The sequence below is a fragment of the Bacillus rossius genome, chromosome 7 (assembly GCF_032445375.1).
Source record: "Bacillus rossius redtenbacheri isolate Brsri chromosome 7, Brsri_v3, whole genome shotgun sequence".
In the NCBI taxonomy this organism is placed as follows: domain Eukaryota; kingdom Metazoa; phylum Arthropoda; class Insecta; order Phasmatodea; family Bacillidae; genus Bacillus; species Bacillus rossius.
This window is the reverse complement of record NC_086335.1, coordinates 14,836,956-14,862,980: the sequence shown is the minus strand read 5'-3', so window position 1 is coordinate 14,862,980 and position 26,025 is coordinate 14,836,956. Positions and strand designations below refer to the sequence as shown.

Here is a 26,025-nt window from a genome sequence, read left to right as displayed (position 1 = left end):
TTTACAATGAAAGTATTAAATGAAGATGTAAAGCTGTAGGCTGTCTTAAGTTAGATAACAAATATTTATTTAATAAGAGGAGAAAAAAATTTTAAAGAAAGAATTTAACTAAGAAAATATGAGAAAATTAAAGAAAAATTAGTATTCGTAATCATTTAATTTTTTTTTACTTTTTAATATCATTTAAAGGATATTTTTGTATCTAGCGATAAATATTGCATAAATAATAAACATCAAAAGCATTCTGCCAAAGTATTCTTTAATATGAATGTAAAATATTTGAATAGAGAGATGATTGGTTGATTATGATAATTTTAACTTATAAAAAATTGTGTTTCAAAGTAATTCTACGTGAAATGAAATAAAATCAGCCCACAATTAGGTGTTTAGAACATATATGAAGAAATAAAATGGTACCTATATAAAATGTCATAAAATCACACTCACATATTTGCGAAAAATACGAAAAATTAATTAGCATTTTAAATTTTACACGTAAACAATAAGAAAAATAATATTTAAAACAAACATTTTGTCAGACAATTCACATTAAAAGCATTTTTAAGTGCTAAATGTAAATATTTTATTCTATATAAGTTAACCTATAGTTTATTTTGTTGCGGTTGTACGATTTCACGATTACTTAATTTTAGTCAAATTTACTTTAAAAATTATGTTTCAAACTTTTTAGAGATATTTTTAAAAAGTCAAAATGATTTAGTGTGTTGAAATAAAAGTACATGGTGCAAAATATTAACTATAGTTACTATAGTTTATTTTCTAAAGCTTCGTGATTTTGTTTTTTTAAGGATAGTGCTTACAAATGTTGGTAAAATAAAGAGTTTAAAACATATTTTTATTAAAATAGACACTGTTTTTGTTGCCAAAGTAAAATCTCAGTTTTATAACACCTTAAAAATACATTTGTAAATATTTATAACATAGTGAGTATCATCATGGATGAAACAGTGCTTTTGATACAGGGGATTCCAACAGACGTCAACACCATCACTGAGATAATTTGGCCTCTCAAACCGGCACGAGCTCCGACAGACGTCAACAGAAGGATGGACCTTGTACTCAGTCTGTTATCAACTGCGCCGCCGTTAGGTTACGCATTAAGTTTTTCTTATCCGACTGTTACAGTTCACTTTAGGAGGGCAGTTGGTGAGCGCAGTCCTGTGATTGGAACTGTAACTTCCTGACGGTTTGACCTCTTTCTCTATTTTAAATCCATCGATTTCTAATTTCCCCATTTGACCACAGGATGTTTCCGTTTGTAAGGGCATCGTTAATAAACTTCGTGTATTTGTCACTCTACATGGAAGTGCATTTTTCTCTGTGTTATTGTATGATTTCTTGCCAATTATCTCTCTTCATTTTTCACGACATAGGATTTTCTATAAAAAATATATTTATGATTTTTATTTGTAAATAGTTATGATTTTCTATGATATACAAGTTATAAATTATCCTTCGAACTACTCCTTCGTCAAACCCATTCAGTTCGTATTTTGAAACTTATTTCTTTTCTTGTTAGGCGTCTCAAACGATCCTTCACCATCTTCGTTAATGTGTTGACATACTTTCTTAATACGTTGTACAGTAGCACGAGAAACTCCCGTTGCTTGCACCGTTCGCAGTTGCACTTGTTAAAGAGGAATAGATAACGAAATCACACCATTCCGAGCTTCATTTTCCATCAGATTTAACATATTAAACACTACCTCTTGCACCTGCGAATGAAGTTTTTTCTGTTTAATTTTAAAAAACGTAGTCGGCATTTTTATATTCGATACTTGGGGAAAAAATTTCGCGAGAGAACACGTTACAATTAATAACTAGTATTTAATAAATCAGAAGAAGGAACCACTATTGCGAACTGGTTGAGAGCTTATGTTTAATACGTAATCAGTTTACTATTCTCTGATTATCTATGAACATGAAACACGTCACGGTAGCACGAAGTGGACTGGTCAATATTTTTAGTCAGGGTGGTATGCGAAGTGAAAGAATCGGAATACGCTCTCTGCGCATGCGCGCTGGGTCTCCATCCCCTCCACTCCTCTCCCAGGAAAGGCTACCGTAACGAACACTCAGGCATCATCTAACACTGCTGGCAGTGTACCTTCGAAGTTTTAGGTAGATTAAAATACAATAAAAAATAAGTATTTTTGCATGTTCAAAACACCCATTTCTAGTATGTGAATTATGTGCCAATTATCATTTTACTAGCTTTAATAAGGCAAATAAAGATTTTTCCTTAAATTAGTCAAAAAATATCCGTTCACTAGCGGATAAAATATTGGAAATATACCCATTTTATCGTTCTACATAAAAAGTGTTAATAATTTTAGCTTCGGCAACTGTATACAAATAATTTATAAGATGAAAAACCATTAGTTATGTTACTTAAATAAAATATTCACATATACGAAGATGTGATGTATATAGATAACAAGTTCAATAGTTTTTTTCATAACGCATGAAAGTTATATGAACAAAAGAATTTTACTGTAGAGTTTCAATAAAACTATAGATTATTTATTCTAATTATTTTAAAATTTCACACACAAATATATACATATATATAGTGCACGTATTAAAAAAATCTTTTAGATCACCCACCTTGATGTTTGACCATGGTACCAGGATTCCCAACGAGAAAACACCCAGCAATGTACCGGATGTCACTCCTCCAACACTGTAGGAAAGCTTTAACCAAAACAGAAGTTAATATTTTTCTTTAATATATAAAATAATATTTTGGAAAATAAATTTTAATTGATAGTAAAATGTTGTTATTTAAAAGTTAAATTAAGAAATTATGGACATTTCATAGCTGTTAACACACAGATATTTAAAAAATATTTTTAATTACAAAAAAAAAAAAATCGAAATTTTAATTAAAAGTGTTCAAAAAAGAATCAATATAAGTACCTCTACAACATCAAACATTTGCAAGTTACTGTTTTTCAATAAATAGCGTTTCGATAAGCTCCAATTCTTCACTCTTAAAACTTTATCACTCACAAACAAATTACCTGTTTACACCACTTGAATTTGTACTATTTATTAAAATTAAAAAGAACGTCATCTTCCCCGAATGACCACTTATTGTGGTGTATATGAGATGTTTATAGTATTAAGTTTACAATTTTACTATGGTTGGCATTCGTACAGGATGATAGCAGAGATATTATTTTTAAAGGAGACAGAGATGAGAGGTTAGTGGTGTGACTAGGAGTATGTAGTTGTAATAAAATATAAAAAAAAAATTGAAGATAAAGAAACAATGCTTCTTTCAAACCTGCAAACATCCCGCCATACCGTATTCGAACCTAGTCAGATCCGGCTTAAAGTCAAAATACGACTGTCAACTTCCTTGGATTAATTTAAAAGACCAATGCATTATTTATGAAGAAAAACTAAGAGAGGTTTCAATGTTTGATTTAAAAAAATATATATTATCATTAACTGTGTAACAGTTTAACAAGAGTAAATGAGATTCATACTATGTAATAAAATATTATTTTTGTATTATATGCACATAACGTCTTTAAATTTTGTCAGAAAACTTATCTTAATGTATGACCGTCGAAAACGCAGGCTAATAAGCAAGGAAGTTGGTAGTTGATGTGCTGATCAGCTGAACCTGCAAGCAAGCAAGGCTGGGAGAGAGAGAGAGACAGCAGAAGCGCGCCTACCTCGAGCACGCTCCCCAGCTTCTCGACCACGAAGACCATGAGCACGGTGACGGCGCCCACCAGCACCACGATGATCCGCAGGATGAGCGTGGCGTGGTTCGACAGCCTCGTGCCCTTGATGCACGGCAGCACGAAGTCCTCGAACAGGCTGCCCGCCAGCGAGTTCAGGTGGCTGGACATCGTGCTGGCGAAACACGTCCCCACAATGACAACGTGCCAGTCACCAGACGAAATGTGGGTTTAAACAACACGTTGCAGCTATAACCGGTTGGCCTCCTTTCCGCAATATAGCTTTATTTTCGTATGATTTTAGCTGGTATATACTTTATTTTCGGAAAGGGATTTAAATTTGTTTATCTCAGAGACTGTCATTTTTAAGTTCAAATAACTTGAGTCAGTTAATTCCTAAAAAAATTTTTCAACGATGATCCAAAAAATTATAAATTTAATTTTAGATATAATTGCGTATATAACTATAGTTTTTTGGTCGTACTCGTTGTTAAACGGATAAGGTTAGTATTTGTATTATATATTAAAGTATTTACTTATCAAAACATGTCATAAAACAACTTTAACATCAGTGAAAGAAATTCACTAACCAGATGCCAAATTAAATTTACATTTAAGCCATCACTGGGGTTCATTTGCCAAATCATTCGAGGAAATTCTGAAACAGTTATCACTATGTGTTCTATTTGTGTGTCTTGTCACTTCTGAACTTAACCTAATAAATATGGTTGCGTGAAAATTTGTACTGCACATAATTATTTGAATAATGTCTACAAGCGTGCAGGCACTACAAACTTACAGGCGACTGTTAAAGAATGTGTGCAAGTAACCGATTGCGAAATTATGCAAATGAACAAAAAATACCAGTGCAATTCGCAAGTTGTCATGGGTGCAAGTATACAGGTTTGCAAACATGCAATCGATTTCGCTGTAGTCTTTATTTAGAGGATGATATGATATATAAATATGTATTTACTATATACCATAATGATGATTTCATACTGTACGTAAAAAATTGTAACAAACATGGCAAATAATCTTCTTACTCGTATCTGACTATTTTCTTTCTATTTTATGTTTAATTACCCCCCCCCCCCCCTCTTCAAAGCAAATAATTTTGAGCGTTGCACTACCTAGCGTTGCCTCTTCGTTTTTGTTTACGCTCTGATCTCTACTTGCCCTACCAGATGTAGAGACGTTTCACTGCAAAAAGCCTATAAGTGGAAAAAAAAATTATTTATTTGTTTCCAGTAACACACGCACAGCTTTGTGATACACGTAACAGTGGTATGTCAGCTATCAACATATTTCTTTTGTGGATGGAATTATGACTTATGAGCCGATACATAAGTGATGGTTTCAAGAATTTTGACCTCAAATTATCGGTCTCAAAGTATATTTATCGATACTCGTTAAGCAAAATTCGACTTAGAAATGTTTTTTATTTAGGTAACTGATTATTTATCTATTTCTTAAAAAACCTACAGTTTTTTTAAACAGCAAAAAATATTTTTTTAAAAATAAAGTACTGTAAATCATTAATAGTAAAAAAAAATATTAGCGACAATGGCCACCGATTAAGAATTTTGATTTCGGAATTGTATTTACAAAACATTTTTTGTACGTATAAAGTTAAGAGACCTGGAAATCACGCGGATTCTTTTAGTCACTAGTTAGATTAAAAATATATGCCTACCTTATCATTGCTTTGATGATTGGATCGCATTATTTCACCACTCCCCTTCACGAATGTAAATCAGTCATTTACCATCTAGCAAGAGAGAGATATAATCAAATAAACCTACGCAATGGAATGGAATGTTCTTCATAAGAATCCAGATAATAAGAGGGTACAATTTACTTATGTTTTTTAAGTTTTAACCTGTCACTCAATGACTCCGCGAAATTTCCATGTAAATACTTATGGTGTAAAAATGACAGTATTATTAAGATATTGCTGTTGAGAAGCTGAACCACATTTTATAATAATAACAACTGACTGGCATGCCATACACGTCGATAGTGACTTCACTGTGTCGAAACATCGTTTTGCGCTTCATACAGAAGCAATTGGATATAAGCTCAGATATTAAAATCACCCTCATGACGAGTTACTTTGAGTGAAATTACTAACTGTTCTTCCTGAAATATTACGTTTTAATTCTTGGCCAAATATCGTTTGTATTTAGAAAAATTTCATAAACAGTGTTCAAAGTAAGGTGAAACATTTTAGACAGTTGCTCCAGCGAGTAGGTATTTAGAATTCTAAGTTTGAATATTGTTACAAAATTGAAGAAATAATAATATAAGTTTGTTATTCTAGTGATGCAAAAATATGTTTGTTTACTATTATTAGAATATTCTGATGTCAACTTCTAAAAATCAATGAAACATTTATCAAAAAAGTGTAACCTTTTCATGAAAAGTTTAACTGTACATCACTGAATGTAGGGCAAGTGTACCGAATATGAGAACCCTTTTTTAAAATATTTATATTTTGTTATTAAAACCACTATTGGTAGATTTATTTATCTTATATGATATATTATGTAATGCGCTTTTACATCAAAACAGGATTGAGCACTTGTATTAATACAGAAAATAATTAAACTAAGAAATAAAAAAAATGCGAAATTTTGTGAAAACAAAAATGTGTTCCTAATATGAGACACTCCCTAGATTATGTTACAAATTCCATATTTGATATAATTTAGTCACTTTTTGCACTTTTGTTTGTTACACATAGGACACACAAAACATGGATCAGCTCTGCAATCTTCATGAGCCCACCCATAGCACTTGAGGCACTGCCGCCATTTCTCGCCATGTTTGTCCTATGAGAAAAGGCAGCCGCATAACAAACACTCTGCATCCATCACTTTCAGATCCATCACTTTCATTTGAACTGTCATGCAGCGAAGTATTTTCGTCACTGGAGTCCTCAGAATCTACAGCGATGAATGATTTGGCAGTAATCCTTAATTTGTCCGTGTTGCGAGATCTGGTTTGTGTAGGTCTAGCTTCGTTTCCTTTCTGTTTCCCAAGAACCAATTTCTTACGAGCTTCAGCCTTTTTCTTTCTTGCGACATTTTCATCCAATCTTGTTTTGTATGGCGATGATGTGATAACATTAGCACTGTTTCTTTTGAAGGAAAATTTGGTAGTGGTGAAATATCCACAGGTCTGATAAAGGGCCTAACTACACTGCTGCAACATGGCTGATCTGTCTGCATCGAAGTTTCTCTTGGGTGACTCTGGTCTTCTCTACAAATGGCTGTATCTGAATTCTCTTGAGCTCCATTTTCTTCTCTAGTTTCTTGGCCATTTAATGATTTAGAGAAAGCTCCAAATTCATAATCACGAAAAATTTTTCGGTTAAATGGAAACAGGCCTGTTTTATTAAAAGAATTAACAGATATTTCCATTGTTGCTGCTCTTTGGTATGCAGCACTGAAAAGTTTAGCCACTGAAAAGTTTAGCCACTGTAAAGTTTGTAACCACATGATTTGGGTTTCGGCACAGCCAGTCTTCTACTTCCTGAGCATAAGATGTCTTGAGAGGTAACATTAAACCTACGTACAACCGCTGCATCTTATGAGATGGGTGTGGAGTTAAGCAGATGATCGAAACGTGGCTTTCCCTGGCCTTCTCAGCAGAGCCTACATATCTAACTATGTTCTATCACAAAATTTTAAGATATTTTATATATAATTAAACTTATTAGTTACTGTTCTTACAGCGACAGTATTATTTTAAATCTAAATCACCTAAAATGAGACCCTTACTCCTAATATGAGACCCTATCTCAAATTAGGACACGTAAGTGGTCTCATATTAGGCACCTTGTCATGGCCGCTACAAAACACATCAACAAGGCTGAAATTTTAAACTGCCATAGTTCCTTATTTATACACATGGAAGCTTACTTCACTGCTCATAAGAAAGTATGAATGGATAATTAATATAAACGTACCTCTATGTTGATAATAAAGCTGCAAGATGCCACTCACGAAAACTCAAAATGAAGAAAATCGTATAAACTGTTATTCTGGATCTCGCGCGCATCAGATAAATGTCTCACTCTATCCATGGTCGGGAAATTGAGTCTGCTAGTAGTTCCAAGAGCGGCTAATAGGTAGCAGCTCTTACTTGTCAAGATAACCAAGGGTCTCATATTAAGGCCGGGTCTCATATTTGGGTCACCTACCCTATACAAGCGATCTAAAAGTAATTCATTATTACAAGAAACTATCCCAGATTCAAAGAATAAAAACTAATTAACATTATTCATTTATAGCAAATCGTTTTGTCTATTTATATTTTATACTTATTTTTCAAGTTAGTAAATTTTTACTGTTGTACTTTTGTATATTTTTCTCATTTATTTGTTAGCAAACCCTTGACAGTGTGGTTACGTTGATATAAAACAATACGAAATTTTTATTAAAATTTTTTTTTAATATTTCCTGAAATTTTTACCGAAGGTATAAGCAAATAAAGCAATAAATTTTATGTCTTAAAGTAATTTTTAAGTGTTTACTTAAAATCTGTGGCCAATGAAAATAACAAAGTTAATTCAACCATTTCGTTTATCTTGCGTGATTTTTGTGCATGTTAATAATTGTATGACCACATACAATGGGTATAACTCACTAGAAAAATGAAAGTGCTGGGTTGCAATCGCTAAGTCAAAGGCTTTAAATTCCTGCCTTGTGCCTCAGTAGGTTTTATCCTCTCCGTTATCCTCAGTGCAAACTTGTAATCCATGAAATGTTTAACTGTACTTTCTACTGCAACAATAACAAAATATTCTTTATTATTTAAAGAGATAATTTGTCTGTAGTTCGCATAGCGCGGAGGCGGTGAAGCCTAAAGCAATTAAAAATGGTACCTGGATTCTCCAGAGGAAATCCTTTTGCACAAAACAAAATTTTTTTTTAATTCGTTTTAATTTTTATTTTTATTTTTAGCGTTTGTTGGTCATAATTTCTCGATAATTCTATGATAACGGCTATTGTATTGTTGATGGTGTGCTCTTCATCTCCTGGAAATGGCTATTGCATTGTTAATACTTTCTTCGTCTCCAGCTCAGCTCAGTGTTGTATTCAATTTCGGATCTTAACTCAGTCTTTCTGTAATTTCTTGGTCATCTTAGTGACAAATGTGCATTTGAAAGCTTTAAATATCAGTTTGATTCAAAATTGTGGCTTTTGTTTTTATTTCTTCCAGTTATATTAGTTATATTAGTTTAGTTCTTATATTTTTTTAAACGCTGGTTTTCAAAATCTTAATCAGTTATTTTTTTATTCAAGGCACAGCAGTTGCGTGCCCTCTAGGGGGAGCGTGTATTGTGAGCGGTTCTAGAGTGCTCTGCCTGTGAACTTCCGTAGCGAAGCACTGCTAAATCAACTAGTATTATATTTGGTTGAACTGTATACATTCACAAAATTTTACTTAAAAAATATAAAACTCTAATTTTAAAAGAATAATATATTTTACCATGGAGAATTGTAGCTACGAATTCGTCTACAAAGATACTTACTTCCCGATTCAAAAACGTTATTACAACGTGAAGGGAGCAACTGACCTGCTTACTTATTTATAGGCTACGTCACGTGCACACAATGTCTTAGTGTGCAATATTGTTATCAGGTATTATGCGTATTTTAATATTCTGATATGGTGGACTACAATTGTATGCAAGAACCAAATCGGTTTTAATTTAAAAAATCTATAATCGTTTGATCTTCTGTAAAATTAAGTATATTTATAATTATTTAACATTTTATTTCTAGAATATATTTTTTTAGTTCTTTGTTGCTTGTTTAAACTTCAGATTTAATTACACGGAAAGAAAATTTAAAAACTGCTTAAGTACCATTCATGCTACTCACTTTCGGGTTCTTTGTTTTGATTAGTCGCTGGCTACTCGATGAACTACTTAAGTTCACAATGGTTTAAAATTAAGAAACAATATCATAAATTATTGAATTAATGGTAAACTTACAAAACACATAATACCACTACAAAAACGTAATAATATATAGAAATAACCTTGCACTAAACTCACTTGTTAGCGAATTCAAATGGCCCGGTTTAATTGACTCTCTCTTAACTAGTGACATTACAATAAAAATATAACGAGATTTTTTTACAGATTCGCAGTTGTGTAACTCACTTTAAGTAGTTGATTCTAAAAAGGTCTAGAGGTTCTTGAGTAATTCGTACCTCTGACGCGACTCAAACATGACATACAAAAGAAAACAGGGAAAAAACTCTGTGGAATGGGTTACCATATAAGGCTCGATACATTAGACTTCATGTGGGCATCAAAATAAAATGAATATTAAATAAAACGGGTTTTGCGCACGTGCTTGTAAAAACCTGTAAACCTGTCTTGATTAATTATTCAAAAAGACCTAATATACCACTAGGTAACGTATAATAACGACCAATCTATTACCAGCCCTGATTTGAACACCACTTTAATAAACAGAATTATTACTCATAGGGAAAGTGATAAGCCTTTTTAGGAGGGTATATAAAAGTATTTAAAAAAAACAGAAATTTTCATTACAAAACACGTAAGGTAGAATTCAAATTTAAAATAAATTATTCAGTTTATAGTTGTGTCTTATTACATTTCATTAAAGTACTATGAATACAATCTTGTAATTTTTTACAAAATAATTAATACTTCTAGAATTTTATTTTTTATGTGTAGCTAGATTATAACTTATATTAATTTATATAAGCACCTAAAGTTGAGAAAACTGCCTGAATTTCCACACACTTTACTGCATTGTTAGCTCAATGGCCTGGTCTACCTGTGAAGGAGAGATAACGAGAGTCGATGAGCTTTTTTTGCTTAATTATTCTAGCTGATGACATGGCCTTTCTGTATACGTGCACTGTAGTTGAAATATTTTTGACCATTATCATTGCATTTGAATAAATATTTATATTCAGTATCATGGCTAAGATAAATTTGACTTCATAAATCAAAGACGTTAAAACGATGGATGTACTAAAAAAAACGTTTAAAACTCATTGATATTTATGATTTTTTTGTAGCCGAGAATGTTTTTTGCCTTACCTGCACAAAACTTAGCGATAAAGTTTTGTCATCCTCACACTAGTCATACCGTATCGAAAGCTTTTGAACTTAATTATATTAGGTTTTGGCAAAAACATTATTACTGCTGGGTTTCTTCAATCAGTATCAATCCATTTATTTAAGTTGATTTATTAGAATAACTACACTACAAAAGATGTTGGGAGAATTCCTGTACAACCGCAACGTACTTTATAGTTAGTGATATATTTTTGGAAAACTATGTACAGAACAAATCTGTGCATCTCCTGGAAACACCAGCTAAAGTGTTGCTACGTTCAAAAGTAATGGTTCCTTAATGCGTATACAGTTAATATCAAAGTTTTATAATTCATATTTTTCATATCAAATATATTTTCTTTATGATAATGATTTGCTGCACAAACACATTTAACTTCTTACTTTTGCTAATATATTGCATTAAATTGCAATTGGGTATGTTGAACGGAACAATTTCTCCCGGGAACATTGTTCCTCACCGTTTTATACATATTTTGAAAATCGAATATATTTTGGTATGCATCACTAATACAACCCATTCATTGCTTTATTTTAATATTTTATTTTAAAGTTCTACTAGTCAAGCAATAAAGGGACAGTTACCTAAATATACAAATAAATTTGAAATATACAAAATTCAATTAAACAAATCAGAAATATAGCAGTCTTCATGTTTAAAAATCGTAACTGCCTGTGTTACAGAATGGGCTAAATGTACCCAGTAAAACAGTTTGATGCACTTCGGCGTTAGATCCGACAGGCTCCCTATTCGAATTCCGAGTAAGATGTAACTGACACTAAGTATACATTTTAATAAGTAAAAAAAAATCAATATTGATTTTAAAATATGTCAGATAGTATATTCTAAGTGAATAAATAATATATTTTTTAATATGATTTACATCGAATAAAATATTTAAAAAATATGTTAAGTAAATAATTGTAGATCAGTCGAATATTATGTCACATCAGTCAATATTTTATTTCCGTAGTTTTAAAATCATTGGTGACAATATTTTCTTTAGATTTTATTTTTACTCCTTATAACTTAATAATTAAGAGACATATTGTGAAAAAAATGGAACTTAGGTGAAGTATGGCATATAAAAGCCTTGGATGTGAGTGACCGGATATTATTTTTAAATTTGATTACCGCGACGTTCAATAAACTCACAATTACTCAAAACTGACTAAAGGATTTCCAAAATTTCTGGAAAAAAAATTTTTTTCGTGAATTAATTATTATTTTGTTCCCCGAAAAATTAAAATTCCTAAAAGAAATTAAACTGTAAATTTTACCAAAATATTACACCTTAACTAGAATTTAATTTGCCGAGATGGGTTTAATACTCAACAGCTTACCTAAAAATATGTATAATTTTATTTTAAAAATAAAAAACTAAAATCGCTAACCCACCCAATCTGGTAAAGTACCTGAAGGCCAGTGGCCTTGATATGAAATTTTTCTAATAGCTTTTAATTTTTTGAATGGTTTTACAATTGTTTGGAAGAAATCAATGAGTTATTAAGGTTTTTGCTTCTTTTCCAAAGTGATGGAACAAAATAAGCTGCACCTAAAAATATTTAAAATTAATTTCGAATTATGGAATTATATTTATTCAAATACGTTTAAAGGTTATTGAACTTAATGCTGTATTGTGGGTAATATGTTATGCAACATGGTGATTGGCACTAGCTCACTCCAGAAGATGATAGTGAATCCAATATGTCAGCAGATATGGCTGCCTTAACGTCGCCCTTAAAAGAATAATATAGCCTATATCTTGGTGTTAGTAGTAGTAATCGTTCTAACTCCCGTAATATGGAAAATCACATTCGTTTGAACGTTTTATAACTCGTAGGAGTGAAACCGAAATTTTTTTCTTCTGAATACGTTTTTGATACAACCAACCATAACTACAAGGGGTTGAAAAAACAAGCGTTAGCGGACAAAAAAATCTTAACTCCCTTCGTAGGCAAAACATTGAACTCGTACTAATTGTGTATTAATGTTATAAAATTTTATCTAAAACTTATGTCTGAAACAACTTTTTATTAGATAAACCATTCCGGCAAGGGGTAAGAAAGGGGAATAGAAAAAATTCATAACTCCATCAATATTACACTATCAAATCCGTTGAAATTGTTTGTAAATTTTATAATTTTTATCGAAAACTGTTGTAGAAACAATTTTTGATTATTAAAACTATTACTGTAAGGGGTGGAATTAACAAGGTTAGAAAAACTCAACCTCATTACATTTTTTTTTAATAGGCCTACATTTAATTTAATTTCCAATAACATTTATTGTAAAATGCCTAAACATTATTTATAACCATTGGCTGGTAACATTTTTGATGAATCTTACTATTGCAGTAAAAACAGGGTTTAAAATTTAAGAAAAATTAAACTTATTTATTATATAATTTGCCGGAATTTATTAATAACTATCTTCAAATTACCTTAGACCTTTTGTCCAGAGAAATTTATACGACTACGTATTAGTGCAAACTATGAAAAATAGTGTGTGAAGATCAAAAATAATTTGCATGACTACCTTACTAGGCATGTTATGCAATTCGTTAAGACATTCAATGCCGGATGCATTAAATTAAAAAAATAATACATTCAAAATATTTACGCTGCATGGAATATGAGATATTGTTAAATCGTTCCTTTTGAATATTGACGAAAATATAACATTTTATTCAGGCTACATTAAGTTCTTAAAATTTTCCAGGAGTTTATAGAAGTTTCCAAAATATTTCCAAATATATAGGTACTTGGAAATCTACCTACGCCTATAGGCTGTGCCGAAATGGATTTTTTTTTTTCAGTTGTACACATTTCAAGCCCTTGTACCCTGTTGTGGCTACCTGCTATGGTTTTTTAAAAACCACAGGCAGTGGCAGTCAAGTGACAACAATCATGACAGTTAGTAGCACTGGAATTTGGACAGAGATTTTAAAAATGGTCACCTTGCTGCTTGCAGGTGATTCGAGTGAGTAAAAATTTACGTTTTTTTAAATCTATATTAATAATTTTACTCGTTAGCATCACGTTCTTTACGCATATAATCTCGTTGAGGTGGCATTAAATACAAATAGTGCAAAAATCCCCACAAAAAATATTTTAATATTATATTTTAAATTGCAATTTTACTCCGGCTGGGATAAGTGATGTATTTACACGTGTGTGCAGGAAAATTGGTTCAACTTTGAGCATGCTGCGTTGTAAAGGTCGTACGGCGTGAATATATACGAGAAATGACTGCTGCTTGATTATCAGTATTTATTATTCATAGAGGAAAAGGGTGTTATGCTGCTTCGTTGGCATGCGGCATTCTACATGGCGACCTGAAAAGGCTGCTTCGCCATATGATGCTGTTGCTTTTGCTTGAAGCGAGAATCCTGTTGCTGGTATGCGAACTATTTTGGCTCGTAAATAGAGCTGACTATGAAAGTGAGAATTTATGATATGAATTGTAATTATTCAGCTGCACTTCGCTAGCGTAAGTGTTCTACGAGATTTTCCTTGCTGCATGTTCAAAGTAGGTGTGAATTGATTGTGTCTGCATGGAATATCTGCCTTTTTCGAAGTGGACCGATGCCATTTAGCGAATTTCTTGTGTAACTGCAATTTATTTTTTATTACGAATCAGTTACAGAAAATATGAGGTGTTTTGACTATTTTCGCCTATTTCATCTCTTCGAAGTATTTTCTTGGGTTTCTTCCTGAGTTAAAATTATTATAAGTATTTAAATTCAGTTGGTCGGGCGGAAATATCTTTACCCAGGCAATGCAATTATTATTGCTAATGTGAGCAATGAAAACACTAATTAGTAAATTTCTGCATAACGCTTTTTCACGTTTATATTGAGGTTGAAGCTAATGAGATTATATTTACGACTGTGTTATATAATATATAACGCAGTGATTACGGAAAAAAATACCGTATTCTAATAAAATAAATTTGGCAATAAATTGTAAAGATTATTTTTAATTTCATGAAGGGAATCATAATAATAAATATTTTGAAGTAGTAGACTTAAATTTATATCTTATGTGATTTAAATTGAGAGAGATAATATTTAAAGTCAATACGGTTAAAAATAATATATATTATATCTTAATAATTTCATATAATTTAATTATTTTTAAAGTTATCACTTATTGTCAGTAAATGATGATAGTGAAATTTTCCGTTTTGCACAGTTAATTTCATACAAAATTTATAACCTTAATATCTGTTAAAATGCTTTACATGGAATATAATGAGTATAGGAGATTTCAGGAATATTCCAGTGTAGATATGTGAAACCTATTATGTGCGAGGAGCTTGAAATCATTTGAGTTAGTATTTACAATGTAAACCACTAACGATATTAAAACACGAGTATTTTCTTAAATATTTAAGCTGTACCGTAAGTTTTATAAGCTTAAGATGAATCTTTTTTTAAAGATTTTATTATTTAATCATTGTTTATGGATGAGTTCCGTTTTAATTTTTATTCATGCTGTTGTATGAAAATTGGAACTTACTATTATAATTCTAGATTTCTCTTTTTTAATGTTACTGCCATCAGAATATCCCTTAGGTCCTAAGGAATTTGTTTACGCGAGTGTAGTGACAGTTTATTTCTAAGAAATAATTTCACAGCTTAATAATTTTTTTTATCACACATGAAAGTTTTGGGTTAGAGATATAACCAGTGAAAATGGATAAATAATTATTGCGTGCTTTTAATAAAGAATTTAAAATTTTAAATTAGGTCATGATATTAGTAAACCATTGTTTGATTTCCAGAATGCATGAAGTACATTTATATATCCTTAGATATTTTTCAAATAAGTTCCAAATTTAAACTAACTAAAAAATATTATGACTTTGTAATATTTTCAGAAGAAATGCTCCATTTTAGCATACTGACCTAAAACTGTACTAGCATTTCTGAATGTTTTAATAAAATGATATAAAAAATTACTTAAGATAATATAAATTAACACCAGTTCTTTTTACTGGACACAAACCCAGAGACTCCACACTTAAATTAAACTTACCATTTCACCATTATTTTTAAAAAAATATTTTTTTTTTAGCAAAAAAAAAAAGCCATACATATCACAAGTGACTCGTGGCAAACGGTCCCAGAAACAGAAACAGCTCCTCAGGGCTGTACAACTTGTTCAGCAGGAATTTATAGCATCAGCAGCTGCTGAGGAAACTAATGTTCCACGTAGAACATAAGGTAACCAACCAGTTGTTAAGAAAAATGGGCGGGACACAACTTTAACACAAGAATAAAGAAGATCCAAGCATTTTGTTTTGGTTTGACAAGAAAGAGAGTTTTATTTTGGTAAATTATAATTACTGTGCTTCAAATAAAATCTATAATCAGTTTCGTGGTGTGCAAGCGGGAGGAGGATTGTGTGAAGGTTTAATGCTTCATACTGAGCAGAGCTCTCTATGAGAACTCTTGAACCTCTGAGCTACGGTAAGCTGATGCGTTACAACACAGAAATCGTGGGAATATACTTCACAATCTAAAAAGATATCATTTCGGAAATTAACTAGTCAAATGCTCAATCAGTGGCGTAGCCAGGATTTGTGTATGGGGGGTGTTAAGAAGCATGGACACCCCTTCCCCCCCCCCCCCGTATTAAAGCGGGTGGTCCGCGGGTCCTCCCCCGGAAAAATTTTGATTTTAAGGTGTAAAATAGTGTTATTTTAGCAGATTTCGGTACTTCAATTTAAATATTGTAATGGTAAAATTTTTATTAATTTTTATATGAAATTTGTTTGAGTGATGAATAAGAAATTAATTACATAAAGATTTGGTGCTAATGGGGGGGGGTTTAACCACTAACCCCCCCCCCTGGCTACGCCACTGTGCTCAACATATTTAAAATTATGATAAGACTCAGCTACAGTTGTGCTACGGCTCTCTTGGGAAAGGAAGTAAAGGTTCTATGTGAAAACATGTGCTGAGAAAGGAGGAAGAGTTTCTCTTGAAGGTTGTGTAAATGCTACAGGATCTTTAAAAGTAATCTTTAAAAGTAATTATATAAAACTGACTATTGGGATTAAGTTCCACCTGGGCCAGTTTATGCAATGACTGAAAAGGGATACATGCGAACCAGAGTTCTGCAATTGCCATTAACAATTAAACAACTATCGTCTACAAGGACCTGTTCTCATATAAAACCACATTGTTTTGTATACAGCCGAATCGCTTGAAATCCAACTTTTGATTAGGCCTGCTAATTACAGCCATTAACTTCAGCTGCTGGAAGAATAAGTTTTTAAGGCTTTAAATGTATACTGGACAAAAGGTTTTAAGACATTTCTAAGAGCCAATCCTGGTCGTCCTACTGGAATACTCAAGTTTAGTTCAATATTTTGTGGTGCATGTTTGAGATCAGTCACTCATAAAAATGCAGTTTCTTCATGCCACGCAACCGAAACACACCCATTTTATAATAACATTATTTATTCCACTGCATTTTCAAATGACCTCAACCCCATCGTACGTGCCACTACTGGATCTTCCCATTCACTTCCAGTGTCTGAAACCGAATAAAGCCAGGGTGCTTCTCCTGTTCACTTAATGTTATCACTCACAACATGAAAATGGATACCAGAAATCAAACGAATACAACCGAGTACAAGAGGGTCTAGAAATGTTCATGGAACAGTATCACGAAAACTTTCACTTCCTAGTATGCCTAAGCCAATTCTATCAACATTAATCTTTAAAAGTCGACAGTAAAACAGAAACCAAATTACTAGTTACGTTTTCAGTAATTATTGAGAAGATTTTGGGGGATGTTACTTTGATGATAAAGGGGAAAAAGGAAGCTGGGTTCAGTGCACTAAATGCAGCATTGGTTAAAAGAATAGTGTTGTGCAGAATTGGCATCCAAAACTTATATATATATATATATATATATATATATATATATATGATTCCAGCACTGACTATGATAGTGGATAAATAATGCCTCTTTGTCTTTCTCACCTTTTATGTCAATTTTAATAACCGACGAATAATTTGTTTAAAAGAAATTGGTTTAAGTGTAAAACTACAATTTATTTTCTTAATGTAGCGTTATTTAAGACTTAATGGATTCAATAATGCTACTCTGCAGTTAATAATGTATTTATATACAAATAATGAACCATTATATACTAAAATATTTAAGCATATGAAATGTTTGGTGTGTTCCTGCATTTCTTTTACCAATTGAAAGAAAAAAACTCTTATTTCAAAATAAAATGGAATTATGAAAAGTAGTGTCATTATTGAATAGCATAACGTTGTTAACAACTATCAGCAATACGGTTACACATGGTGCTGATATTATTTTTTAATTGTAGTAACAGGCCCACTGATTAGTCACATTTGAAATATGATACTAAAAATATTTTCAGGAATTTTATTTTCTTACCTGAGGGCGGCACTGAATATGCCTGCGATAAATAGTCCAGGAAGTCCAGGCAGGTGATAAGTAGTGTGCATTATGAAGTATGGTAGAAGCTGGTCTTTCCTTTCAATACTCTGAAGAAAAAAAAAACATTGTAAGTACATATGAATAACCGATCCGAAAGCAGAGTCTTCAGGCATAGGGGAAGGATGAATTACCATTAAACTTTGACATCACTACCGGTATCTTCGATAAAGTAATTTCCGGTCACCATCGTGGATTACTTTTATGTTTCCAGCCGCCATCTGGTTTTACATCACATCTGATCGCCAACATATTTGATTACATAACTTGGGTTACCATATTAGATTACATCACTTATGGCCACTATTTTGTGTTATGTTACCACTGACGGTTCAAACAGATTTGGAGCGCATGTTTTCATAAGTGTTATACGACAGACATTTTGGATTTAATTTAATTATTCTGTCTCATTCCACTTATGCAAACACAATATTAGATAATATAAACACATTTATCGTATGTTACTGCCGCCATATTGGATTTAATCATTTGACATTTTCTGCTGCAATTTTGGATAACAACAAAACTGATGAGACCTGTGGCTTGAGGCTTGAAAACTCAGATGAGGGACCCTAGCAATTATGTTATACAACCATCATATTAAATTTAATTCAATCAAGCTCTATCATTTCAATAATGCAACATCCATTTTAGATAACATCACTTTCTCGTGCTCTTTCATTTCACTTATTCTGCTAATGTATCGTATTATATCGTAACTCAACTCTTGCTTGAGGCTTCGATATAATGACCTCACCACTGTTATACAACCACCATTTTTAATTTAATTTGATCATACTCCCTCATTACTGTTATACAACCACAATTTTGGGTCCAATTTGATCAAGCAATTTAATTCCACTTATGCAGTAGCCATCTTGGATTGCATACCACTATTTTCCTAAGATGTCACCACCACCATCTTGGATTACATTATCACTTTTTGCCATATGATAACACCAGTACAATCTGGGATTAAATTTTCTTGTGCTCTATCATTTCACCTATTCTGGAGCCATCTTGGATTAAATTTGCTAGTGCCCTCACTTATACAACTTCTGTTTCAAATTAGGTCATCATCACATTTGACCTATGACATTACCACAACCTATATGGTATTATGTCATGTGACCTTTGACTCATCAGAAAACAAGTACCACCTATGATTAATATTTAATTACTAACATCCATTTAACACCATCATAATATCTAGCGGCAAGAGTGTGTTTAATTATTATTATTACTTTTAGTCATATTTATTTTACTAACCATTTTAAGTGTAAGTTATGATCAGTAACCACACCAGAGTGTGTTAATTTCTTCTTAAGCACTGGATGTCAAGGTAGTATGGAATATGCATGTATCACCATAATCAACAGAAACATTAATTTGAAATATATTTCTAGAATTGTAGACTAATACTATCAAACCCTATCACTGTAACAACCAAAGCTTTACATAACATATTCAACCCCATCAAATAGTTTTATACAATTTATGAAACGAATATATTCAATTTAATTTTAAAAATATATAGATTCAACTAAAAATATCTGGTATTATATTTCAATTTACATGTATTCGACAAGCCATTGTAAAGCAAGGAATAACATATTTATTGTAAGTCAGATATTTACTATACTTATACTCACCATTATAATTCTAAATATCCCTCAAATGCCAGTATATTTATTCATTAAACCATGCCAAAAAAAAGATTCATATTTTTAAGCTGATCATATGTTAAAACAAATATAACAATACTTTTTACTAAACATATACGAGCCTTATAAATAAATAACAGGCAACGTAGCCCAGAAAGTTGCAGAACATCGGACATGCACAAAGAAAATATCAAAGCAGTGCGGTGGTGCTGTTGTCGATGTGTAGAATACAGACAAACGTCGATCAAGTAGAAGGGCTATTTGCTGTGTGGATTTGAAGTGGTTAGAATAGTTTCTACCGCTCGATAGCATGTTTACAAAAAAAGTGATCAGCGGTCGTGGATTAAAATCGAGGTTACCTGTGGCAAAAATGAATCTCAATGTTATCAAAGATTATCTGAAGCCTATGGCAAGAATGTGTTACCGTATAGGACGGTTGCACGATTCGTCCAAGTGTTTCATGCGGGTCAGACTGAGACTGCTTATTTGCAACGCACAGGTTGGCATCCATTCCTCAACATCGTGAGTGGTCTCCTTTCCACAGACCGTCGAGGGACTTTCCGGGAAATATACGTTGTTAGCTTAGCCATCAAATAGTGTGGCACATACCGAAGAATAGACTTAAAATGAGTAAAATTGCATCCCTTTGGATCCACATCGACTTGACATACATAAATGGCACCGGTATGCACTGGCTGGCACATCTCGACCGATACTGCAATGACACCGACGCATTTAGGCAGCATATTGGCGTCATTGATGAGTCGTAGACTCAAGCCTACGAGCCTGAATTATAGCGCCAATCCAATGAATGGGCTCACCCAGGTTCGCCACGTCCCCAGAAGTTTCGTCAGGAACCCAGTCGGGTGCAGGTAATGCTGATTGTGGCATTCGGAATGCGATGGTGTCATTATTACTCATACTGCGCCTCAAGAAGAAACTGTCTGCGCAGTATACTCGTGCCGATTTATACAGCACCATCTGCATCCGGCTATACGACGCATACGTCCAAGTGTGTTGCGCTACAATCACCTTATCGTTTTTCATGACAATGCTGGTTGGCATGTTTTACAAGCTGTAAATGATATTTTGCGACGGTGGTCTTGAGAGGTGTTAGAACACCCTTCTTACTAACCTGACTTGAGTACATGTGAATATGACAGTAGTGTACAAATGTATGTACGAGCACTGACTTCTGGCTGTGAAACCATGGAACCGAACCACCATCTTGGATTGTGACATCACGGCGGTCATCTTAGATGACCTTTACCGCGTTGGGTATTTAGGATCCATCATCTTGGATCCGCCAATTGGTTTTCTCGACCTTTGCGCCATTGTTGTATTCCGCCATTTTGTTTTCTAGAAATTTATGCCACTTGAGATTATGACGTCACCATTGCCAATTTCGATACTGCCGCTATCTTCAAAATCAGTAATTTTTATGGTTGAAATTTGAAAAAAATTCTAAAATATCAAAAAAAAAAATTAATCAAATTTTAATTATTTTTTTTAAACGCACTTACTTCATGGAGTTTGGAGTTATCGGTTCGGACACAGTGAGGGTCTAATGAAAAAAATCGTGACCGTTCCTTTCACCATGGAAGTCACCGGCAGACTGACCTCCCACCATTTATATATATCGCCAGATAGTATGATGTCATCTCCACCAACTTGAAAAACTGTAATTATTTATATTTTAATAAAAAAATCAAAAACTTATAAAAAAATAAGTAATCAAAATTTAATAAAATATTATTTAAAACACCATTACACATTTTGCCATCTTGGATTATAGAAATTATGCCAATTTCTTTATGCCCATAATCTTGGACATGTATGACATAATCGTTAAGCATTTCGTCACGGAGACCATCTAGGATTCAAGATTTTTGCATTTTTCGTTATGCTCCGCCATCTTGAAAATCCATAAGTTTTATGCTAGGAAATCGGAAAAAAAAAATTAAAATGTATAAAAAATAAACCTATTTATTTTTAAATATTATTTAAAACACGCACTTACTTTCACTGTTCAAATACAGTCAGGTAAAAATAATGACAACAGATCTTTCCTCCACTGAAGCCACTGACCGACTGATCTCCCACCACTAATGCCAAGGTATATATACATCGTCAGCTAGTATGACGTCATATCCGCCATCTTGTTTTCGTCTGCTTTAGGCCACCATCTTGTTTTCGTCTGCTAGAGTGTGCTACCATCATGTTAGTTTATTTTTTATCAGCTAGAGTGCAGTGATCATTTATTATTACTGTGGCACCAGCAATATTTAAATTTTCATGCCGTATTGTAAATCTGTATTTATTGATCTAGTAATTCGAAAAATAAATTCCAAAATTCATCGAAAAAATCACTAATTAAATTACTGATTGAATCGATCAGTTCATGTTATTGTTTAGATCCTTAAACAATGCAAATATTTTAATCATATGTAAAAAAATACTTATTTAATAATTCATGTTCAAAAGTTTGGTAAGCCTTTAAGTCCACCATCTTATAAATCTGTAAATATGTACCTAGGAATTCGGGAAAAATTAAGAAATTCATCAAAAATATCTCTTATTAATATAATGATTAAAATGATCGATTACTGTCCTTCGTTTGAGCCTTGGTCAATACAAAAAATTAAGTTTAGTTAAAAGCATACTAATTTAATTAAAATTATAATAAAGATTACTGGTTCGAGGAATAAAGCAACACAAATTAAAATAAAAACTTTATTATATAAATTCTTCAAATACAAACAAGTAAATTACTAGCGTTTCTCGATAATTACAGTCTTCTTAGAAGGCGAAGTGAGTCCTTTACATGCCTCGACAGAGTTTTTAGAGTCAGTTATGTATAACATTTGATTAACCAGACATGTCAGCAGTATTAATTGGGGATTCCGGCGCCAGGGTTCAGGGCGTGGAGCCTAAAGTCGACCGCCATCTTGGATTTGTGACGTCACGTAGGCCATCTTGGATGTCCTTGACCTTTGACCTAACGTTTGTTTATTTTTTATTGAGGTTTACAAGAAACGTTAGTGTATTGCACTTTTCTCGCAGGCCAAATGCAATAATTTGCATGAAAATTAATATTTATGATTTTGTTGATATTATTTCAATGTACGATGTTCGACGAATATTTTAATGTTTTTAGGTCTAAATATAATGTATAAACTACATAAGACTGAATATATGGCTTGTGGCCGTGACGTCAGCGAGAGAGGGGGTGTGACGCCAGACATTACAGCTGTTGGTGTGTAAGTAGTTCCGTGCGGGCAACGAGACGGTGCACGTCGGCGGGCTGCCGCGCCAAATTTACAAAGTCACGGAATTTTATGTTTAAGAAAATATGGTTCGACAAGAATTGAAAGTTGAGTGTGTATAATTTACGCGAGTGTTTGTGCAACGGAACACAAGGAAGAAACTATCCTTGTAACTGCCTGTCACATGCGGTTCGTCGGAACGGAACGCGTGTGTGTATTAAGGTGTGCCGTAATAACAAGATACACCTTGGCATTATATAACTAAGCTAGTCATTATCTGGTTTGGATGCCCTGCAGAAAAACAAGTAAGTGGCCACTTACAACTATATTTGGTTGACGGAGATTTTGCATGGTGCGAAGATGTGTGAAATGACTATCTTAGTTACGAAGGATGTTCCTTCGATTAATATTTTAAAAAAATGTTGCATAGTATAAGTTTATTTTCATACAAGGTTAGTGTAGAGAATACATAACAAAAACTAGAGTCATATAATATATCCGTTTAAAGACCCAGTGTACAGTTGCTGACGTCACCCCCGCGTTTGACTATACACTTGAGTATGCAGCGAAGACTGTCCGAGCTATATACATTTTTTAACGGCCAAATAATGTTAATATTTTATTGGAATTTTTTTATATTGAATTATTTAAGATTGTTTATCAAATAAAGTCATTATTTTTAACAAAAATGTGTTAGCCTAATTTAGTATAAAGCAAGCTCGAATATATGATTTTTTAAAATATTATGTAATAGATTTAAGTAAGTGTATTTTTGAGTAGGTACTATTTGGAAAAGGACGAAAACGAGAAACACGCACTGGATTTTCTCGTGCGTAAAATTATGCATGAAGGTTAATGAGATAAATTATTTAAATATAGTTTCCAATTTTATTTTTATTTTAATATATATTTAGTTCATGGCCACGTGAAAAGTCAGTATTACTATAATTTGCCGTTTTGCAATCATTGTGTTTTTTGGAAATGCGTAAATTAATTCATGTTAAGACATATATGTATTATTATTTGGGTATTGTATTTAATTCATGAAGCTACTTGCTTTGGTTTCACAGTGCTGTTAAATTTAATATTATTGATTTATGTGTCCCCATTAGCATGGGTTGCGTTTTACATGAAGTTATGGCTTTTGACGCAAAGTTCCCGTTATGTTGTGCGTTTTGGAAGTGAACCGAGGCCGGGTGCGGGAGTTGTCGCCTTTAGTAGGCCCAGTAGCCAAGCCTAATGGCGACAGTCCATTGTATGTCTGGTGTGTATTTTGTGTGATCAATGCGTGTCCATTGTGTTTATTTCATGCTCTATTCTTTGTGGAATGTGTGTCATTTCGTTAAATGTGCAAAGTTATGTTTTCAGTCAGATCTTTATTGACCTCGTGGTTCGGAGACGCATGGTCTACGCCTGACTTTGTACATGACCTCTTGTTTCTAAGACACTTTGTTGTATGAAGATTTTATGTTACTTTTTTTACGTGGTGATGTCTTTTGTGTTATTTGGCTTGGGTTCGACTCTGGTGAATGCACTAAAACAATTTTTTCAGTGCGTAAATGTTACATTCACAGGCTTATTTTCTACACTCTTTCCGTTTTTCGTACTTTAAAGCCATTCCAACAAGTACTTTACATTAACTATTTTATGATTTCAACCATGTTTTTTTGTATTGCCATGATGTTCGCTGCGTTGCGTGCCTCGAGCGAGCGGCCAGGTGGACGACCACTCGACACTACAAAAAAATACAAAGTTGGTGGGCAGGTATCGATTACAAGGTCATTACCGAATGAGTGACTGGCACTTGTAGTGTGCTATCTCCTTCTCTGTTCTGATGTTTCATGTGAAATTTATGGTTTTTTTAGTTATTGTATACTGGTCTACAAACTGTTAAATATATAAATTATACATTTAATCATCTATTAACTGCCTGGAATCAAACCTCACAAAGAACCGATCCTATAAGTCATGATTTTAACACGTGATTTTTTTTATAATTTTGGAATTTTTCCCGGTTTTCAAGCTTATAAATTACAGATTTTCAAGATAAGAGATTCCAAGATGATGGACGCCATGGCAATAAATAATAACTGCACTCAAGCGGGTAAAAATTAAACTAATATGGTGACCGTGCCCACTAGCAGACAAAAACAATATGTTGTATCCAAGACAGTAGCCTCCATCTGAAGAAAACAAGATGGCCGCCATGATGTCATACTAGCTGATGTAATAAAATTAGTGTTGGGAGGTCACTCTGCCGGTGGCTTCAGTGCAGGAAGGATCTATCGCCATTTTGAATCGATTGCCCTCGTCAGGTTTCAACCAAGGCCTGAAAGGCATGGGCACATTTTTAATTAAAATTTAATTAAGTAAATTTTTATTAATTTTAAAAATTTTGCCCAAATATTTGGCCAAAAAGATAGGGATTTTCAATATGGAGTACAATTCTCAAAATTGCGGAATAATTTATGTAACAATTTTATTAATTATTTTTTATTAATTTTTAAATATTTCCCCAATTTTCTATACTAAAAATTACAGACTCTCAAGATGGTGGCAATAACGAAAAGTGCAATGTTTGCGATTGGGGATTTCGATTCAAAGATAGCGGTATTTTCTAGAAGATAAAATGTCATAAAAACCAAATAGTGGATGCAAAATGGCGGGAAAACCAAATGGCCGCCAGGGTCTTCAATGTCAAAGGTCAAGTTCAAGGTTATCCAAGATTGCCACCCGATGTTACAATCCAAAATGGC

General features: G+C 32.8%; 1 protein-coding gene across 1 annotated transcript in view; it reads right to left on the bottom strand.

Moving 5' to 3' along the window:
• LOC134533686 (sodium-coupled monocarboxylate transporter 1-like) overlaps positions 1-26,025 on the bottom strand; it is an 86,955-nt gene that overhangs the window by 12,223 nt on the left and 48,707 nt on the right. The window contains exons 9-11 of the mRNA XM_063371243.1: positions 18,280-18,389; positions 3,708-3,891; positions 2,629-2,715 (exon numbers count right to left, since the gene is read on the bottom strand). Of these exons, the coding sequence (XP_063227313.1) occupies positions 2,629-2,715; positions 3,708-3,891; positions 18,280-18,389 (381 nt within the window). The remainder of the gene's footprint in view (positions 1-2,628; positions 2,716-3,707; positions 3,892-18,279; positions 18,390-26,025) is intronic.